The sequence below is a fragment of the Selaginella moellendorffii genome, unplaced genomic scaffold (genome assembly GCF_000143415.4).
Source record: "Selaginella moellendorffii unplaced genomic scaffold, v1.0 SELMOscaffold_142, whole genome shotgun sequence".
Lineage (NCBI taxonomy): Eukaryota > Viridiplantae > Streptophyta > Lycopodiopsida > Selaginellales > Selaginellaceae > Selaginella > Selaginella moellendorffii.
The window spans coordinates 277282-296272 of NW_003314403.1; the positions used below are offsets into that span (position 1 = coordinate 277282).

At 45.1% G+C, this 18991-nt stretch overlaps 7 protein-coding genes across 7 annotated transcripts in view; 4 read left to right on the top strand and 3 right to left on the bottom strand.

The window, feature by feature from the left end:
• LOC9645790 (kinesin-like protein KIN-14F) overlaps positions 1 to 2384 on the top strand; it is a 3946-nt gene extending 1562 nt beyond the window's left edge. Inside the window, exons 9-18 of the mRNA XM_002992767.2 lie at positions 7 to 19; positions 68 to 220; positions 275 to 381; positions 432 to 610; positions 668 to 832; positions 887 to 1140; positions 1194 to 1357; positions 1409 to 1914; positions 1978 to 2135; positions 2208 to 2384. Coding sequence (XP_002992813.2) covers positions 7 to 19; positions 68 to 220; positions 275 to 381; positions 432 to 610; positions 668 to 832; positions 887 to 1140; positions 1194 to 1357; positions 1409 to 1914; positions 1978 to 2135; positions 2208 to 2284 — 1776 coding nt within the window. The 3' untranslated portion in view covers positions 2285 to 2384. The remainder of the gene's footprint in view (positions 1 to 6; positions 20 to 67; positions 221 to 274; positions 382 to 431; positions 611 to 667; positions 833 to 886; positions 1141 to 1193; positions 1358 to 1408; positions 1915 to 1977; positions 2136 to 2207) is intronic.
• A 4-nt stretch (positions 2385 to 2388) lies between these two features.
• On the top strand, positions 2389 to 5278 carry LOC9645764 (protein JINGUBANG). Its single transcript, XM_002992768.2, has 2 exons — positions 2389 to 2487; positions 2568 to 5278. The coding sequence occupies exon 2, from the start codon at positions 3651 to 3653 to the stop codon at positions 5208 to 5210; it is 1560 nt and encodes a 519-aa protein (XP_002992814.2). The 5' UTR covers positions 2389 to 2487; positions 2568 to 3650; the 3' UTR covers positions 5211 to 5278.
• A 1492-nt stretch (positions 5279 to 6770) lies between these two features.
• Positions 6771 to 8517, bottom strand: LOC9645765 (flavonoid 3'-monooxygenase). Its single transcript, XM_002992794.2, has 2 exons — positions 7539 to 8517; positions 6771 to 7493 (listed from the first exon to the last, which is right to left on the bottom strand). The coding sequence occupies exons 1-2, from the start codon at positions 8445 to 8447 to the stop codon at positions 6861 to 6863; spliced, it is 1542 nt and encodes a 513-aa protein (XP_002992840.1). The 5' UTR covers positions 8448 to 8517; the 3' UTR covers positions 6771 to 6860.
• Positions 8518 to 10004: 1487 nt separating this feature from the next.
• Positions 10005 to 11757, bottom strand: LOC9645791 (flavonoid 3'-monooxygenase). The gene is made up of 2 exons (XM_002992795.2): positions 10779 to 11757; positions 10005 to 10726 (listed from the first exon to the last, which is right to left on the bottom strand). The coding sequence occupies exons 1-2, from the start codon at positions 11685 to 11687 to the stop codon at positions 10094 to 10096; spliced, it is 1542 nt and encodes a 513-aa protein (XP_002992841.1). The 5' UTR covers positions 11688 to 11757; the 3' UTR covers positions 10005 to 10093.
• A 2837-nt stretch (positions 11758 to 14594) lies between these two features.
• LOC112343306 (pentatricopeptide repeat-containing protein At1g15510, chloroplastic-like) lies at positions 14595 to 15328 on the top strand. The gene is made up of 2 exons (XM_024666528.1): positions 14595 to 15156; positions 15213 to 15328. The coding sequence occupies exons 1-2, from the start codon at positions 14595 to 14597 to the stop codon at positions 15281 to 15283; spliced, it is 633 nt and encodes a 210-aa protein (XP_024522296.1). The 3' UTR covers positions 15284 to 15328.
• LOC9645792 (pentatricopeptide repeat-containing protein At2g13600) lies at positions 15314 to 17178 on the top strand. The gene is made up of 3 exons (XM_024666531.1): positions 15314 to 15391; positions 15451 to 15608; positions 15670 to 17178. Exon 3 carries the CDS (start codon positions 15723 to 15725, stop codon positions 17157 to 17159), a length of 1437 nt encoding a protein of 478 aa, XP_024522299.1. The 5' UTR covers positions 15314 to 15391; positions 15451 to 15608; positions 15670 to 15722; the 3' UTR covers positions 17160 to 17178.
• Positions 17175 to 18844, bottom strand: LOC9645766 (nicotinamide adenine dinucleotide transporter 1, chloroplastic). Its single transcript, XM_002992796.2, has 8 exons — positions 18646 to 18844; positions 18497 to 18592; positions 18326 to 18435; positions 18206 to 18254; positions 18032 to 18147; positions 17881 to 17975; positions 17656 to 17815; positions 17175 to 17589 (listed from the first exon to the last, which is right to left on the bottom strand). The coding sequence occupies exons 1-8, from the start codon at positions 18755 to 18757 to the stop codon at positions 17251 to 17253; spliced, it is 1077 nt and encodes a 358-aa protein (XP_002992842.2). The 5' UTR covers positions 18758 to 18844; the 3' UTR covers positions 17175 to 17250.
• Between the last annotated feature and the right edge of the window lie 147 nt (positions 18845 to 18991).

Genomic DNA, 18991 nt, shown 5'->3' on the forward strand with positions numbered 1-18991 from the left:
GAAGTTCAAGATCTCAAAGGTACAGAATTTCTACATCAATGGCTTCTAACGTTTTAAGTTTGCGCAGGGAACATACGGGTGTATTGCAGAGTAAGGCCATCGTCAGACCCTGTAGGATCTGTCGAATTTATTGGTGAGAATGGGGAAATTATGATTGCTAATAAGGAGTTACGCAAGTCGTTTTGCTTTAACCGGATTTTTGGTCCTCGTGCAACTCAAGGTTCGTTCTGCACATGGTATGCTCTTCATTTGCTCACCCTGTTGGCATTTACAGAGTCTGTGTACCTTGATACTCAACCTCTCATTCGATCGGTACTTGACGGCTACAATGTTTGCATCTTTGCTTATGGTCAAACTGGATCCGGAAAAACATACACGATGGTTCGTTTCTGATAGTATTTTCTTCTTGTGACTTGTCCTTTGTGATGCAGAGTGGTCCTGATAATCTAACAGAAGAAACATGGGGTGTAAATTATCGAGCCCTCCATGACTTGTTCAAAATTACCACCGACCGCAAGAACCTGTTTCAATATGAGATCGTGGTTCAATTTCTGGAGATCTACAATGAACATTTGAGGGATTTGCTCACTGGAGATTCTGGAAACAAAAAATATCCTTTGGTGTCCTGGTCCTGACTTTTACTGATAGCTTTCCTTGACTTTCTTACGCTGGAAATTCGAAATTGTTCGCAGAAGAATGGCATTAACGTCCCCGACGCGACCATGATGCCAGTGAATTCGACCGCGGATGTCCTGCAGTTGATGAAGCTTGGCCAGAAGAATCGTTCTGTTGGTTCAACAGCCATGAACGAAAGAAGCAGCCGCTCTCACAGGTGCGTCAATGTGCAATCCCGTTTCCATTTTACAAATTCCGGCTTTTCTTTTAGTGTATTGACGGTACATGTCCGAGGCAAAGACCTGAAGACTGGTGCTGTTCTACATGGGTCTCTTCATCTCGTAGATCTTGCTGGGAGTGAAAGAGTTGATAAATCTGAAGCCACTGGAGAACGCCTCAAAGAAGCTCAGTATATCAACAAGTCCCTTGCAGCTCTGGGAGACGTGATCGCGGCGTTGAGTGTGAAAAGCTCGCACGTGCCTTACAGGAATAGCAAGCTGACTCAACTTCTTCAAGATTCCTTAGGTACTTCCAATTCCAAAGGCTCTTTCGACTGACATTGTCGTGTTTTCTGTCAGGTGGCCAGGCAAAAGCTCTAATGTTTGTACATATGAGCCCAGACATTGAGTCCTTTAGTGAGACGCTGAGCACGCTCAAGTTCGCTGAGAGAGTGGCCACTGTAGAACTTGGAGCGGCACGAACTAACCGAGAGAGTGGTGAAGTACGGGATTTGAAAGATCAGGTACGTTATGCATGTTCCTGGGTGTCACCCGTAACACAACCATTTCTCCAGGTAATGGCATTGAAAGAGGCGATGGCCAAGAAGGACGCAGAGATAGAAAAGCTAAAGCTTGGTCTAATACCGAAGACAAGGATAAAAGGCACGCCACTCAGAGGCTTGCTGGCACCGGAAGCTACCATGTCAGCAGAATGGCACCTTACAACAGAGGACAGTTCACACTCGTCGTCTACAAGCCCGGACGAAGAGGTCTTTGAGTCGTGTTTGAGCACCGATAGCGGGAAAGACGAAGCGAGCTGTCCGGAGTTACTATTCTCGTCGTCTCCGAGTAGGCCTACTCCCAAACGAATTTTGCAGGAGAAGGTTCTCAACGCAAAGGCAGTCGTCACGACTTCATTTTCAGGGAAGCCAAGACTCAAGCCTACAGAACTGACCGCGAGTCAGAAACTCTTGAGAAAGAGCGCTTATTTAAGAGGTTCTTCTTACTTGGATCAGAATTTGGACACAGGTGGCAGATCTCCCGCTAGCATCAGGAAACCGCAACCTGGACCTCAGTGGAGGTTTGTACTCTCATTTCCAGTTACTGTTCCTGGTCGGCTGCTAATATTATATGCTTTCTTCAGGACGCCTTTACAACCACCTAAACTCAAGGCGTCTGATCCACGGCTCTCCTGTGGCGACCAGTTCGCTTCGTCCCGTCGATACTCAAATGTTGGCGTGCCCGCTGATTGCTCGAGCGTGAAACGGTCTTCACTGGGATCGAAGGAATCCTCTCAGTCAGGTGCGCCTTTAGTCACTCTATATTCTAAGCCTCTTTAATCTCTAATCCCCACCCCCCTCTACTTTGATGCAGGCGAGGGAAGCAAGCCAGCATTTGCTCGCCATCTTTTTGCGAATCCAACATCCAAGCCAACTAAAAGGTGGATATAACTTCTCGTTTTTCTTAACCTTGTCTAGAGCGCCTAGACACAGTCAAAATTTTCAAGCTTCTGACGTAGAGCTCACTCTATGAAATGCTCATCTTGTTGTACAGTTGATGCTTGATCCTGATGCTGATTGACCCCTGCGTACGTAACAAACCCGGCATTAGCTGGAGGGCAGTGCCAAGAAAGACGAGAGAAAACGGATCCTCGGTTGGTTTTTGCTCGACTTTTCTTTCCTTGGTTGGCGAATTGTTCGTTCTAACTTCGTCGTGATGGTGGTGGTACCACAGGCATCCACATCCAGTCCATCCCAGCAGCGAAATTTTGCGTCGTGGCGCTTGATCGACGAGCTGCTTGCTTGTAGAGTAATTGTCCCCGCTCGAGAATGTAATCTATGCGGCAGCCACCGAGTTGTCTCATCTACAAACTTGGAGAGAAAGTTCCAAAGATCGGTTTTCTTTTGCAGAGAGAATGGGCCAGGCCAAAAGATTGGATAGAACATTAAAAGAAGTGGGCGATGCGATAATAGAGCTACGAACGCATCCAGGAGGTTCGCAAAATGATGATAGTTGAAACTTCGCGGGAATGCTGACGTGGGAATAGAGATGCCACGTCGCCTTGGAACTCCTTGTGTGAAGATTGTTTGAAATCTTTGCATAACTATGGAAGAAGCAATAATGGTTGTGGAATATTTGGACCATATGATTATGATACATTGAAAAATAATAGACGTATAGTTTTGGCTGTAGAGATGGCAAAGGTGTATGTGCGAGCCATGTGTCCTTCCAGTGCCGCAAAGGCCACACATTCCACGCCAGAAAGCACACTCACTGCCCACTCCATTCCGCGGCGGAATGGAATGCGACCGGTATGGAATCCCCGGATGATCCCCCCCTCTCCCGCGAGCGAGAGAGGAGAGAGCGAGCAAAGAGAATAGAATAGTGTCCCCCCTTGGTGTCCTCCACGCATCATTGAGAAGATTAGAATCCGTTGTGCTCTCCACTTTGAGTCTCGAGATTCGAGAGCGATGATTTTGTTCGCTGCGCTGCGCTTGCTCCTCCGCCTATAAATGTTGTGAGCTGTCTTTGTCTACGCTACGCCTCTTGAGTTGCGCCTTCGTTCTTCCAGTCGGCCTTGTTGTTGTTCGTCCTTCCCTGTAACGTCTCTAGTCGCTTTCTCGGGCTTTTCTCCGCACAGGGTATCTTTGTCACGACTCCACTCGCGAGAAAGTTTTTGCTTGCTTGCCTGCTGTGAGCGACTTCGAGAGAGCCGAGAGCTTGTTGGTGTTGATCTTCCCACCAGCCCTCCAGAGCAGACTTTGAAGCTTCATGTGATTCTCACCCGCACGAATCTCATCCGTCTCACACGCCACCATGGGAATTCTCCTCCCACATCTGCCAAAGGAATCGCTTACTGAGACTCGAGTCACGAGCATTTCCTCCATACCTGAGGCAGCCGCTTTAAAGGCTCGCGATCTGTCGTCCACCGCCGCTTGTGAGGCCTTGATGGTAAGCTCCAAGTCTCCGCTTCGTCGGTCCGCCGGTATGGATTTAGAATTAGTTCTCCAGTTCGATGCCAACCCGGCCGTGCTTTTGCCTAGCAGCGATAGCGATAGCAACAGCAATGCCTTCTCCAGCACTAGCAGAAGCAGCAGCAACTTGTCCGACTCCTCCTCTTGCTCGGACAACGAATCTCTCTGCTCCTACCGTTGCCTCAGGAGCTTCAACCAGGAGAGCCATGCAGTCTTTTCCCTCGGCCTTGTTCACGATGGCGGAGTCATCTGCGGTGGCCTGGGAAACAACCAGATCTCAGTGTGGAGACACTCGGATGCCACTCACCTTCTCACGTTGAGAAGCAAGCTTCACGCCGGTGCTGTCAAGTCGCTGCTTGTGGCTGGCGACAAGCTCTTCAGCGCTCACCAGGACAAGAAGATCCGGGTGTGGCGGCTTTCCAAATCCAACCACACGCAGCACACTCTCGTCGCAACGCTTCCAACTCTCAAGGACCTGGTAGCAGAATCAACGTCGTCAAGGTTCCCGAGCAAAAAGAACAAGGCCGCAAGATCAGTCCAACATACCGACGTAGTGTCCGCGCTAGCACTCGGCGACGGCGTCGTGTACTCGGCCTCCTGGGACAAGACTGTCAAGGTTTGGAGGCTGTCCGATCTCAAATGCATCGAGTCGTTCGTGGCTCACGACGATGCAGTCAAAGCTCTGGTGGCGAAAGCGGGATTTCTCTACACAGCCTCTGTAGACTCAAAGATCAAGATCTGGAAAAGAGAAGCGAGCGACAAGAAAAGTAGTAAAACTTACCACAGGCACTTGCTGGCCAGAGTTCTTGAGCGTCCAGGCAATTGCTCCAGCGCAGTGAATGCATTGGCACTGGGTGGCGATGGAGGAGATGACAAGGTTCTCTACGGCGGATCCAGCGACTCATCCATCTCCGTGTGGGAATTAAATCCCGACATGGAAGCCGTGAGCTTGAGTGGCCTTCTCAGCGGCCACACACAAGCAGTAGCTTGCCTGGCAACACTCCGCGATCTCCTGTGTAGTGGCTCTGCCGATAAAACCATAAGATTGTGGAGAAGAGAGCGAAAGCAAGGATGCTCACCATCGCATATTTCCTTGTCCGTTGTCCAAGGCCACACCGGCCCCGTCAAATCGATCGTGCTCGCCCCCGACAGGATCGGCCTGTGTAGCATCACCAGTGGAAGCCTCGACGGCCAGGCCAAAATGTGGAGAGTCTATCCCTGCCAGGAGCGAGACGAAGAAGAAAAAGAATCTCCCCAGTCAGAGCGCTTCTACTTCAATAGCAGCGATCCACTCACCGCGAGAAGCGAGGCGCAGCAGTGGAAGCTCAGCACGATCAAGCACGCCCTAGACGAAGGCGGCCACTTCTTCCGCCTTGCATTTGAAACCCTCCAATGCTCATAGCCAGGAACCCTAGCTTTTTAAATTCTAGGGTTCTTCCTTCTTTAATGCAAGTGTATACTGCAGCGCCATACGAGCCTTCTGCGGGGTAACTTGTTTTGAAAGACGAATCGTATCAATCTTGATCGAGTGTCAAGAAAAAAAACCTTTGATATCTTGCGAGACGATTGAGTTACCTTTGCTAGAACACAAGTGAGTGAAAGGATTTCTTCTTCTTCTTCTTCTTCTTCTTCTTCTTCTTCTTCTTCTTCTAGACCTTTAAAACTCTTTTCTCCTGTGATTCCTAGGCTGCAACTCTTCTAGATAATCAGCTCATCGTTGCAAAGCTTTCCAACATCAGCGGAAGGAAAAGAGGCGTGGAACTTGGCAGTGCTAGTGACGATGGCGACTCTAGCAGCAGTGATTTTAACAGTGATGACAAAGAAATGAGTGACAAAGCTCCCAAACTTGAGGTCAGCAACTTGTAGGCAAGATCTTTAGCCAGGTCCGCATGATAGCTCATGAGGGATCATCAATCGCATTTGTGCCAACAAGAACCAGAAACTGAAGTTGTCGAGATATGAAGCTTCTCACCATGGTTTGCGTTGCTCTCATACTTTCACCGGGTTTGGGACTTTCTAGCCTCTTGCTAGAACTTGCCGAAAGCAGCCAGTGCTTTTTCTTGGGTTACAAACCAAGCACCTCTCCAAGTTGTTTCTCATGGGGTGGAAGGATTTGCTTTGGATTGGAGTTCGGCACACCATGGATAGCTCGCGTCGTGCTTTGAACTGATTGATCAAACTTTTTCTTTTGCTAAGCCTTGCTTTTCTTTCATCCAGGCAAGTGAATCATCTTTCTTTGTTGCGTTTACATAAACTTGATGATCAGTGGTGTTCGAGGGTGGATTCCTTTGAGCTTGCGTCTTGCTCCTCCAATGGAATAATTAGTCTGTGGGAGTTTCCACTGGTACTTGGAAAATGGTGGTGAAAGTCCATGACACAGATGCTAACGTGATCTCTTGGAACAGGTATAAAGAACAAACACTTCACTGTCAAGTTCCCCAAAGTCCCAGTTTCAAACAGCAGCTTGCCACTGGTGGTGACGATGGCATCATCCATGTATGGCATCTATGCTCTTTCTTGCGCTTAAATTCTATACTTCCTCAATATCTAAATTTTGCAGGATTGTCATCCCATTTACAGTACTGTTTATCATTCTGCCACAATAATTTCCATCAAATGGTCTTCTCATGAAAATTCCATGTTGGTGGCAACCTCAGCTGATGTAGCGTGTGTCTCTCTTTTCTTGGTTTAGCTCACATTCTATCGTTGTTATGAGCAGTGTGTGGGATTTGGAAGCTTTCCCAGATCAAGAAGCACAAGTGAAACAATCTCCTCAAGGCTTGCCTGAAAAGCATGGTAAAAGTTTTTAGATTAATTTTTTAATATTCCAAAGAGAAGTAAATGTATCTCTTTTCTTCAGGGACAAAGCAACTTAAAAGAAGTTCACTAGCATCCATAGCTACTGGAAACAATCTTCTCAACATCTCTCAGCAATTTCAACGTTTTCAAGCCCTCCAATCTCTAAAATCTAAAGCTCTTCTAAGGCAATCTTGAGTTTAAGCGGGAGGGGGCCAGTTGGAGAAGGTTTACCATGAAGATACTGCGATTGCTCTTAGCTACTATAGACGCTTCTCTCAAGCCGTGCTTTCGGAACAGCAATGAGCGGTTGTGTTTTGTGACAAACCAAGCCATAAGTCTCGTCCATGTTGATGTCAGCTGGATCTTGTCCCTTCGCCAACTTCCACTCGAATCCTTGAACCAGTGTAGCAATGCCAATCTGCAGCGTGTCAAATCCAAGTTTAGCTCCAGGGCACATTCGCCTTCCAGATCCGAATGGCAGCAAGTTGTAATCTTGTCCGAACACATCAATGTCAGCCTCTAGAAATCGCTCGGGCCGGTACTTCATTGGATCTTTCCAGTGTGCAGGATCAATGCCGAGCGAATGGAAGTTGACAAAGGCGCAGGTACCGTTAGGAATGGTGTAGCCACCAAGTTTTGAAGGACCTCCTCGGACTACCTTGGGAAGAGCCAGTGGTGCTAGCTGGTGCAGCCTCAATGTTTCTTTGGCGATTGCAGCAATGAATGGTAGCTGATCCAAGTCTGAATCTTCCACCAATCTGTTGCTTCCAACCACAGAATCTATATCCTTGCGGGCCTTTTCCATGGCGGATGGGTGGCGAAGGAGCTCTGTGATGGCCCATTCCAGTGAGAGTGCTGAAGTATCCACTGCACCAAGCAACATATCCTGAAACAAATTTGGATGACTTATATATTGCAGGAAACCACTTACGAAGAGAAGGGAGAGCTTGGTAATATCTGAAACTTCTTCTTCAGTTGAATCCAGAGAAAGGAGGACGTCAATGAACGGAACAGGCTCATCTCTCCCATACTTTCGAGGGTTCCTTCTATGATCTTGCAGGACAGAAAGCAAGTAGTCGTTCACCTTAGCTATCAGCTGCTTGTACCGTTTCTCCAAGCGTTGAACGTCCAGCCATTTGATTCCTGGGATGAAATCACTGATGTTGAATACCCCTGACAATCTTAAGCTTTCTATAACTGCATCCGCAAAAGCGTCAAGTGCTGCTGTGTTCCTGGCATGCGCCCCGTAGAAACGCTCTCCGAAGAGCATGTAAGTGATGATGTTCACGTTCAGGTTGTGGAACTTGTCTCTGAGCTTGATCGGTGTGCCTTCTGCAGACACAATCGAACGCGCTAGACTGCATTGTTCTTCCCTGCGGATCTTGTCGTAGACTTTGAGCCTGGTTGCCGAGAGCAGATGAGTGTTGACGATCTTCCTGTACAGTTTCAGCTGTGGAGTGTACTCCGCATAAATAATCCCATTGAAATCATTGCCAAAATGCCTGCCAGCTATAGTAGGAACTTTAGAAGCAAACTCAAGGCCACGATACTTGTACAGTTCCTTTGCTGCTTCTTCAGAGCTCACAACTACGAACGGTACTGTACCAAATTTGAGATGCATAATGCCACCGTACTTTCTAGACAGCTCGTGAAGAGACACATGAGGAAGAGGGCCAATCAAATGAAGACAACCAATCATAGGCAGGCTAAATGGTCCAGGGGGAAGATCGCTGGGCTTTCTGAAGAACCATCTTGAAGTGACAATCACAAGCAGCAATACAAGCAACAACGAGTAGCAGTTTTCTTGTAGGAAAGCTGGAATGCTGGACAGAAGCTCCATTCTTTCTATTCTTTGCTGGAAGGAGCACCAAACAGAGCAGAGAGAGGTGCTGGGCTTAAGAAGGAAGAAATTCTCCTACCTTAGCAAAAGAAATAGCCGTCCTTGTGTGACATGCGCTGGACAATGTTTTTGTGTATTGTGTGAAATAGACGTTCTACTTACCTGGCTCCAGTGAGAAGAAATAGCCGGCCTTGTGTGACACGCGCTGGACAATGTTCTTGTGTATTGTGTGAAATAGACGTTCTACTTACCTGGCTCCAGTGAGCAAACAAAGTCGAAGCAATCTGGACCGAGACAAGGAATCGAGAAAACGAGATTGTGTGCCTTATACTGTGGGTTTTAATAGTGATTGTATTGCTTGCAATAATTATGGACAAACTGGATCCTTTGCCGGGTTGACTAATGGAAATTGTTTGTTTTTAAAGGTATCATAAAATATTCCTTGTATACTTCTTTATATACCTTATATTATATAAATATATAAATATAAATAAAGAAGTGATTAAGTTTCATGCTCTTTTTTTATCAAGTTGCAATGTTCTTCTACAATATTAAAAACTGTAAAAAAAAAAATCCATTAATTCCTCTTAGCTTAATTTAGCTTATTTATTGTATAGCTTTTCAATATCTTTTCAATATTGTATACAGATCATCTAATTGGGATTAAATATAATCCATCCATTTTTGTATATAAACAAAGGCTTTTACCCCAATGAATATAACTATTCCTATGTCCTAAACACTCATAATTTCTGAAAGTTCCCTAGAGAGTAAAGTTTTTTGGAAGAGCTTTGATTTAATATTCAAGATTGTGTTTTTGCTTTTATAATTCCCTTAAATTTAGATTTGTTGTAATTTTTGCTTAGATCAAGGATTGTAGCTATCAAATTTGCTCCTTTTTTAATCTTCATTGCATTCCTTTTTTATTTTGTCATGCCACATTGTTCTCAATGTGTTGTTCAAAGCTTTATTCATTATCTAAATCTGGCAACATTGTCTCTATTATTGTATCACACATTGATCAAGTTTTTGTTGTTATGAGGTGTGATTTTGTTAGTGCTACTTCAATCCTCAGTGTGCTTTAGTGGGACATAGTTACACAACTTTTTTACTATTTTTATTATTTACTAGTTACTAGTTACTAGTTACTATTTTTTATATTATGATATCTTTTGCTAATGTGAAGTGAATTTAAAGTTATGGATGCTGCAATTTAGTTCTTAGAGGATTTTGAAAATCAAGAAGATGATGTTTATAAGCTCAAATGGATTCTTGTTGATAAGAAATTCAATTACTTTGAAAATAACTTTTGGAGATAAATTAAATATCCTCCGATGGAACTGTCAGACTGTGGGAGTTTCCACTGGTACTTGCAAAACAGTGGTGAAAGTCCATGACACGGATGCTAACGTGATCTCTTGGAACAGGTATGTGGTTCTCAAGAACAAACACTTCACTGTCAAGTTCCCCAAAGTCCTAGTTTCAAATGGCAGCTCGCCACTGGCGGTGATGATGGTCCATAGCTACTGAAAAACAATCGTCTCAACATCTCCTAGCAATTTCAACGTCCCAATTCCAATTTCTAAGGTGATCTTGAGTTTAAATGGGAGGGGGAGGTTTACAGTAAAGGTACTCTGCAATTGCTCTTAGCTACTATAGATGCTTCCCTCAAGCCGTGCTTTCGGAACAGCAATGAGCGGCTGCGTTTTGTGACAAACCAAGCCATAAGTCTCGTTCATGTTGATCTCAGCTGGATCTCGTCCCTTCGCCAACTTCCACTCGAATCCTTGAACCAGTGTAGCAATGCCAATCTGCAGCATGTCAAATCCAAGTTTAGCTCCAGGGCACCTTCGCCTTCCAGATCCAAACGGCAGCAAGTTGTAATCTTGTCCAAACACGTCGATGTCGGCCTCTAGAAATCGCTCGGGCCAGTACTTCATTGGATCTTTCCAGTGTGCAGGATCTATGCCAAGTGAATGGAAGTTGACAAAGGTGCAGGTACCATTAGGAATGGTGTAGCCACCAAGTTTTGAAGGACCTCCTCGGACTACCTTGGGAAGCGCCAGTGGTGCTAGCTGGTGCAGCCTCAATGTTTCTTTGGCGATTGCAGCGATGAATGGTAGCTGATCCAAGTCTGAATCTTCCACCAATCTGTTGCTTCCAACCACAGAATCTATATCTTTGCGGGCCTTTTCCATGACGGCTGGGTGACGAAGGAGCTCTGTGATGGCCCATTCCAGTGAGAGTGCTGAAGTATCCACTGCACCAAGCAACATATCCTGAAACAAATTTGGATGACTTATATATTGTGTAAAGCAGGAAACCACTTACGAAGAGAAGGGAGAGCTTGGTAATATCTGAAACTTCTTCTTCAGTTGAATCCAGAGAAAGGAGGACGTCAATGAACGGAACAGGCTCATCGCTCCTATACTTTCGAGGGTTCCTTCTATGATCTTGCAGGACAGAAAGCAAGTAGTCGTTCACCTTAGCTATCAGCTGCTTGTACCGTTTCTCCAAGCGTTGAACGTCCAGCCATTTGATAGCTGGGATGAAATCACTGATGTTGAATACCCCTGACAATCTTAAGCTTTCTATAACTGCATCCACAAAAGCGTCAAGTGCTGCTGTGTTCCTGGCATGCGCCCCGTAGAAACGCTCTCCAAAGAGCATGTAAGTGATAATGTTCACGTTCAGGTTGTGGAACTTGTCTCTGAGCTTGATCGGTGTGCCTTCTGCAGAAACAATCGAACGCGCTAGACTGCATTGTTCTTCCCTGCGGATCTTGTCGTAGACTTTGAGCCTGGTTGCCGAGAGCAGATGAGTGTTGACGATCTTCCTGTACAGTTTCAGCTGTGGAGTGTACTCCGCATAAACAATCCCATTGAAATCATTGCCAAAATGCCTGCCAGCTATAGTAGGAACTTTAGAAGCAAACTCAAGGCCACGATACTTGTACAGTTCCTTTGCTGCTTCTTCAGAGCTCACAACTACGAACGGTACTGTACCAAATTTGAGATGCATAATGCCACCGTACTTTCTAGACAGCTCGTGAAGAGACACATGAGGAAGAGGGCCAATCAAGTGAAGACAACCAATCACAGGCAGGCTAAATGGTCCAGGGGGGAGATCGCTGGGCTTTCTGAAGAACCATCTTGAAGTGACAATCACAAGCAGCAATACAAGCAACAACGAGTAGCAGTTTTCTTGTAGGAAAGCTGGAATGCTGGACAGAAGCTCCATTCTTTCTATTCTTTGCTGGAAGGAGCACCAAACAGAGCAGAGAGAGGTGCTGGGCTTAAGAAGGAAGAAATTCTCCTACCTTAGCACGAAAGAAATAGCCGGCCTTGTGTGACATGCGCTGGACAATGTTCTTGTGTATTGTGTGAAATATCTACTTACCTGGCTCCAGTGAGCAAACAAAGTCATACAAGCAAGCTGGACCAAGACAAGGAATTGAGAAAACGAGATTTTATCATAGTGATTATATTGCTTGTAATAATTATTGACAAACTGGATCCTCAATCTAAGCAAAAACTACAACAAATATAATTAAAGAACAAGGGAATCATAAAAACAAAAAGAAGTGTTTAGACTATTAGGGTAAGAGCCTTTTGTTTATATACAAAAATGGATGGATTATATTCTATATATAATACTGAAAAGCTATTGAAAAGCTATATAATAAATAAGCTAAATTAATCTAAGAGGAAATTAATAATAATCTATTTTTGTGCAGTTTTGAATATTGTAGAAACAATATCTTTTCATTTATGCTTTATTTCTATAAGGTATAAGAAGTATATTCTCTTTTTTAAAATACAAGGAATATTTTATGATACCTTTAAAAGGGACAGCCAGCATGAAACAAATAATTTCCCTTACGTATTAGGCCAACCCGCAAAGGCCTTAGGCAACATTGTTTCTACTATTGTATCACACATTAATCAAGGTTTTGATGTTATAAGATGTGATTTTGTTAATGCTACTTAAATCTTTAATGTGTTGATGTCTCTAGCTTTAGTGGGACATAATTACATAGCTTTTACTATTTTTGGTAATATGATATCTTTTGCTAATGTGAAGTGAATTCAAAGTTATGGATGATGCAATTTACTTCTTGGAGGATGTTTGAAAATCAAGATGTTATTTATGAATTTAAGTGGATTCTTGTTAATAAGAAATTCAATTACTTTGATAATAACTTTAGAAATAAATTCAAGATTTTGAAGGGTAAGTGTCAATCATTTAGTTTTTCTCTTTGCCTTTTATATTTTCCCAACTTTTTTCTTGTTTTTTGGCTTTGCCTCTTCAGATTTCTACTATTTCTTCCTTATCTATTGCACTTTTTCTCCTAGCACATTGATCAATTCTAACTCTTATAATTATTGTTCTTAGTCTAGTGTTAAGTTGAGTGCTCTTTGTCCTGCTTAAAATAATTTAGATTTTTTCATGTATTTACTATCTCTTTATATTACTGAATAATATTTTTACCACTACTGACCATGACGTTAATATCTACTATTCATATGGGATTAACATGGCTAATACCTAGATTAAACTTATAGATTAGCTTAGGTTACATAAAAGTAGGGTTTTGAGGAATTTTTAATTAAATATTCAATATAAATTCATATTTTCTTCTATATTTAATATTTAATTAGTAATTTATTATCTTTCTTTTTCTCAACAATGAACTTCTAAGAGATTGAATATTTTGATATCAAAGGCTTTTTTATATCCTCTTCTTCAACTTCAATTATATCAGAAGTCAAACCAAGTATTAAAGTACTCTAGCAAATTATTTAATACCAATAGCAACTTGCTGGTTTAATGAGTATGCTAGCAAAGTTTGAAAACACATAATTTAAGTTTTATGGCTTCCTTAACTAAGTTAAACTTTAAATTGTTATGCAACTTAGCCAATATTCCACTATAACTTTTAGTGTAAGATTAATTAGATTTAGCATGTTCAATAATACTAATTGAGAGTACACCACCATCAATAAGTTACAATAATTTTGGCAAGGCGGAAAATTTAGATTTGTTTATGTATTAAAGCTCTAAATACTTGCTATTGATATTTCATTGAACAATGTAGATCTCAAGGAACATTTTCATCTTAGCTTTTATGACAAGATCAAAGATCCCATGCTTTTTCATCTAGATTCAATATCTTTCATGATTGTTATTGATTTTGTTATTTATTGTGATAATCAATTGTAAGAATGATAATTAGAGTGTAATCATTAAATCTTTATTCCTTATTTAATGTCCTTAATATTGGAACAAATAACACATGAGCAGTTAGTAAATTAAAATTAACATCTATATCTGTTTAAACAAGAAATTCTTAAGTGTCTATTTAACCAAACATCCTTAGTTCGGTTTGTTAGTTTTTTTCTCTTTATTTTGCATTGGTTTATTAAGAATATTATGTATTGAGCACTAATTTCTTTACATGATTACCTTTGTTATCATGCCTTATGTATTATCCTATTTAGTCCCAATAGCTATTTATGAAAAGTGTTTAAATTTGTGAGTAAAATATATTTATAAAATGTAAAAATTGTCGTGAACATAATAGTATTATTCCCACATCAAAATTCACAATCTAACATTATTCCATATTTAATAAGTTTCATGATTGTCCATAAATTAACTCTTAAGACACTCAAAGTGTGCTTTCATATAAGGTGGAAGGGGGGCAGGGGGGAAGGCATGGCTGACTAACATGGGATATTGTCTAGCTCCTTTCTTAGCATGTTTGTTGTGTCTGATTTAGATTACTCATATTTTCAATTGATATATTAAAATAGCATTAAACTCTATTTGGCTTTTTTTTTGCCCATTGTTTTTGGGCCACATGTTCAAGAGTTAAGATTCTACTTTATAATTATTTTATGGTATAAAGTACACTACAAATATTCACTATTTCATTTCTTGAAACACAACTCTTTTCTAGAAGTTAGATCTTCATCGAACATTAGAGATCCTATACTTTTTTTTTTATCTTGAGCTCCTCCTCCCGCTTTATCTATGCTTTTTTGGTGTATCAATCAAAATTGTAAAACAGTTTAAGCTGAAATGTTACCTCCCTAAACCTTAAAAATCATAAAGCTAACAAGATCAATGCTTTAGGGTTTTACTATGGGCGCCAATGCTGCCGCCTTCGCGTCTCTACTGCGCGGCGCCACCGATCTCTCGCAATGCCGCTGGATCCTGGAGCAGCTGATCAACAGCAGGTATGCTGGTGACATCTTCCTGGGGAATTTGGCGCTCCAGATGTTTGGGAAGCTGCATGGCATCGGCGACGCCAGGGCTTTGTTCCACCGGATGGCACAGACCGGGCGAAATCTCTTCTCCTGGTCGATCATGATCTCGGCACTGTGTCGCGACGGGCATCACCGCGAGGCCCTGGGGTGTTACCACGCGATGAATCTGGAAGGGGGCATTGAGGCCGATATGGTGATCTTGTCCACCGTCATTGGCGTTTGCTCCGCGCTCCAGAATCTCTGCGAGGGACGCAAGCTCCACGATCGCGTCGCTGGCTGTGGCCTGGAATCCGACACGGTCGTACACAACGCTTTGGTGAGCATGTATGTGAAGTGTGGCTGCTTGGACGATGCTCGAGCGGTCTTCGACACTACTCCGACGCGAGAGAAGGATGCCGTCTCTTGGAACGTGATGATGGCTGCGTACTCCTCGCGAGGTAAGTTCCAGCAAGCTTTAGAGATTTTCAACGACTGTCTACTCCACTCCGTCCAGGGACCCGATGCCGTGAGCTTTGTCACCGCCATCTCGGCCTGCTGTGGATTAAAAGACGTGAAGCAGGCTAGAGCTCTGGAGGAGCTCAGTTGTTCGCATGGATTTTTGGAGACCAGCGTTGCGGTCCAGAACTCTCTCATCAACCTCTATGGAAAATGCGCGAGCTTGAGCGAGGCCAGGTTGGTTTTTGACAGGATTGCTTCCAAGACTGCTGTGAGCTGGAACTCTATAATGGCAGCTTACGGCCAACATGGAAATAGCTCGGAAGTCTTAAGCTTGTTCCGGAGGATGGACTTGGAGGGCATCGAGCTGAGCAAGGCGACTTATGTCGCAGTTGTCAGTTCGTGCTGCAGTAATGGAGGTGATGCTGAGACGAGAAGAGAAATTTTGTCACAGGTTTGTTATCGCATTCGTGCTGCCCTCTATTCTGATGTGGTGCTTGGGACTTGTCTTCTAGATGCACACGCCAAATGCGGGAGTTTGGAAGGGGCTCGCGCTATCTTCGACTTCATGCCTGAAAAGAATGCGCGGACATGGAATTCGATGATCGGTGCTTGCATCCAGCACGGACACAGCGACGAAGCCATGCAAACGTTCTACGGGATGCAGCTGGAAGGCATCCACGTCACTGACGTGACAGTCATCGTTGTTCTAGGAGCCTGCACATCGGATCAGCACCTCGACTTCGGCAAGAGGATTCAGAAGAGAGTTTCTGAAGGAAACCATGCTCAGCCAGCGACTGCTCTTCAGAACTCTCTCGTCAACATGTACGCCAAGTGTGGGTGCCTTGAAGCCGCAAAGAAGAGCTTTGACGAGATGGAACAGGATACGCGAAGTGTGGTCTCCTGGAACGCAATGATCTCGGCCTACATTCAAAACTCGCGGGATGTAGAGGCCTTGGAATTGTACAAGCAAATGTGCCAGGCAGCAGAGCCAGATTCCTTCACATTCTCAAGCGTCCTCACCGCCTGCTCCAACTTGAATGCTCTAGAGGAGGGGAAGTTGGTCCACCATCAGGTTGAAGCCACTGGAATGGAACTGGATGGTGTGCTCGGGAGTGCACTCATCACCATGTATGGCAAGTGCGAAGACTCCGGCAGTGCTCGCCTGGTTTTTGAGAAACTGGTGGAAGAGCAGAGGACGAGCATGGACGTCGTGTGCTGGAACGCGATGATCTCGGCTTACTCCCAGTGCGGCTGCAGCAGCGAAGCCTTCGAGCTCTTCTACAAGATGGACCTGGAAGGCATCAAACAAGTCAGTGCGAGCTTCGTCAGCATTCTCGCAGCGTGCAACAGTTTCGACAAAGGGATGGCACTCGAGTTACGGCTGGCTAGTGCGGGACTGGATACGAGCCAGGAGATTGGAGCCGCACTGATCAACATGCACAGCAGGTGTGGAAACTTGGACCGAGCGAGACGCGTGTTCGACAGCATGGTGCGCATCAACGACGTAAGAGCATTGCGGAATCCAATCTGCTGGACGGCCATGCTTGCGGCCTACTCCCACCATGGCTGCGCTCGCCAGAGCCTGGAGCTCCTCTTCCTCATGAGCCTCGAAGGCGTCCAGCCCAACGAGATCAACTTCACCAGCATTCTCAACGCGTGTAGCCATGCAGGCCTCAGCAGCCAGGCGTGGACGAGCTTTCTAGACATGCACACCAAGTATGGCGTAGCTCCCGCTGCTCAGCACCTGGTTTGCTTGAGCGACATGCTGGGGAGAGCCGGGATGCTGGGTGAAGCGGAGGCGTTCATCGGGACCTCGACTTACGATGACACTAGTACCGAGGCCGAGTTCGCTGCTGTGGCATGGAAGTCACTGCTCAACGCTTGCAAACTCCAGGGGAATGCCGGAGCTGGAGCTCGTGTAGCGGAGAAGCTGGCCGAGCTGGAGCCCGAGGTGTCGGCTCCTTACATCCTCCTGGCCGGTATCTACGCAGCTCAGACGTGACGATGGAAAGAAAAGTTGTCCGGGAACCCAGAGTTTTATTGCTTGGTGGCGAAGAATATATCTACACGGAGGAACTGCAAAGCAAAAGCTTTCACGAGGCGATGCAGCCCGATGAATCCTTCTGTGGCCGGGGAAACGTACTGAATTTGGACGAGTCATTGTGCTCCGGGGTCCGTTTGGCCTTGGAGTCCTCGGAAGGGCCTGGAGCCGAGTAGCCCGGGGAACTAATCTCCAGTAGCCTCTTCTTTATGTACTCGAAACTAGTGAATGTGATGACCGCCGCCGGCGTTGTTCTCATCAAGTTGGTCGCACAGCCGCGATAGTAGCCTCGAATCCCTTCTTGCTTCCAGATCTTTTGCACGCAGTCGACCACGCCACTGTATCTTGGATTGGCGGAGTTTCCCTGCTCTTGTAGCCTGGATCTCACAACCTGCTCGTTCTTACTCAGTGCTTGATCTTTGATATATAGCCAAGGAAGGAGAAAAAGAAGGCTTACCTCGTGAGGATATGTTACAGTCGAAGCAATCATCTTCGACGCTGCCGACGCTCCAATAACACCCAATGTGCCACTGTCAGCGAGACGCTCTTTAAGATGCTCGTAAACGGGAAACTGAACAGCTACGTGGCTCACCCCAACTAGAGCTGGAACCAATCCACTGCTCGATGTCAAAGCAAGAGAACAGAGTTAGCCAAAACTACGGCTACCAGCGAAAATACATACCTGTACAGTCCACGAAGTCCTTCCTCTCTTCCAATCCGGACGAGGGAAGAGAATGTTCCGGCATACGGAGCGATCCCGGACTTCACTTGCTGAGTCTGTGAAAGAATATCAAACAAATATTAAAGCAAGAAAGAGTGAGCGATCGACATACCTGGAGACGCGTCTTGACAACCCAAAGAGGATTTGTAGCAATATTAGTTGCCGATCCGGCAACTACAGCAGCTATCATGTGTTCGCCAGGAGACAATTTCTTATCGGGAGAGCCATCTGAAAAGAAGGCACGAGAGTAAGCTTGAGGAGAAACAAAGATAAGAGAAGAAGTCACCTCTGCGCTCTAGATACCCTTTCATCTGCTCGTAGGCTGTGAAATAAACCTGTGGAAAGAGCTCGAGTTAGAAACCAGAAAACTTCGTGACATGGATGGATCGATTTGCTGCATACGCACCGCCCAGTTTGGCAGCAATGCGAAGATGGTCGGGGAGAGACCGCGGTACATACCCGCAACTCCTTCATTCTGGAAGATCACCGCCAAGCTGCGGACAATCACCCCACCACCTGGGAAGAATCTAAGTTTTGGGAAGAACAGAAAAAAAAAAGAGAGGAATTTTTATAGTACCCTTCGCGACGGCTTGATCGGGAACAGGAGCTTTGTGAACTTGAAGGCGAGTTTTCACGACATCCAAAGGACACACAAACGTCGCAGAGATTGCGCCTATAGAAAGCGCAAAGAATACAATCGAGATGGAAGATGGACTGGATATTTACCAGCGCCGGCGCCAGCGAGCGCGCTAACGAGCTTGTCGCGCTGGTCTTCTCGGATCCCTTGCAGCCAGCTCTTCATCGCGCTCCCGACTGGATCGGCGTCATTGTGAGTCATCCATCCAATTCGCGAGGCAATTGGAGCGATCGAGCTCCCCGGCAATCACGAGCCCTCCGCTTTCCCCCAACCCTAACCCCGATTACACTGACATTGCGCCACGTGGAAAAAAGACACTGGCCCTTTTTTGGATTCCCTATTTCTATTTCTTTGTTTAGGCGTCTCTTATGCTTTGCTTGGCTCCTCGAGAAACGCTTGTCCCGGTGCGCGCTTGCAAAGGGGCCCGCGAGTCCC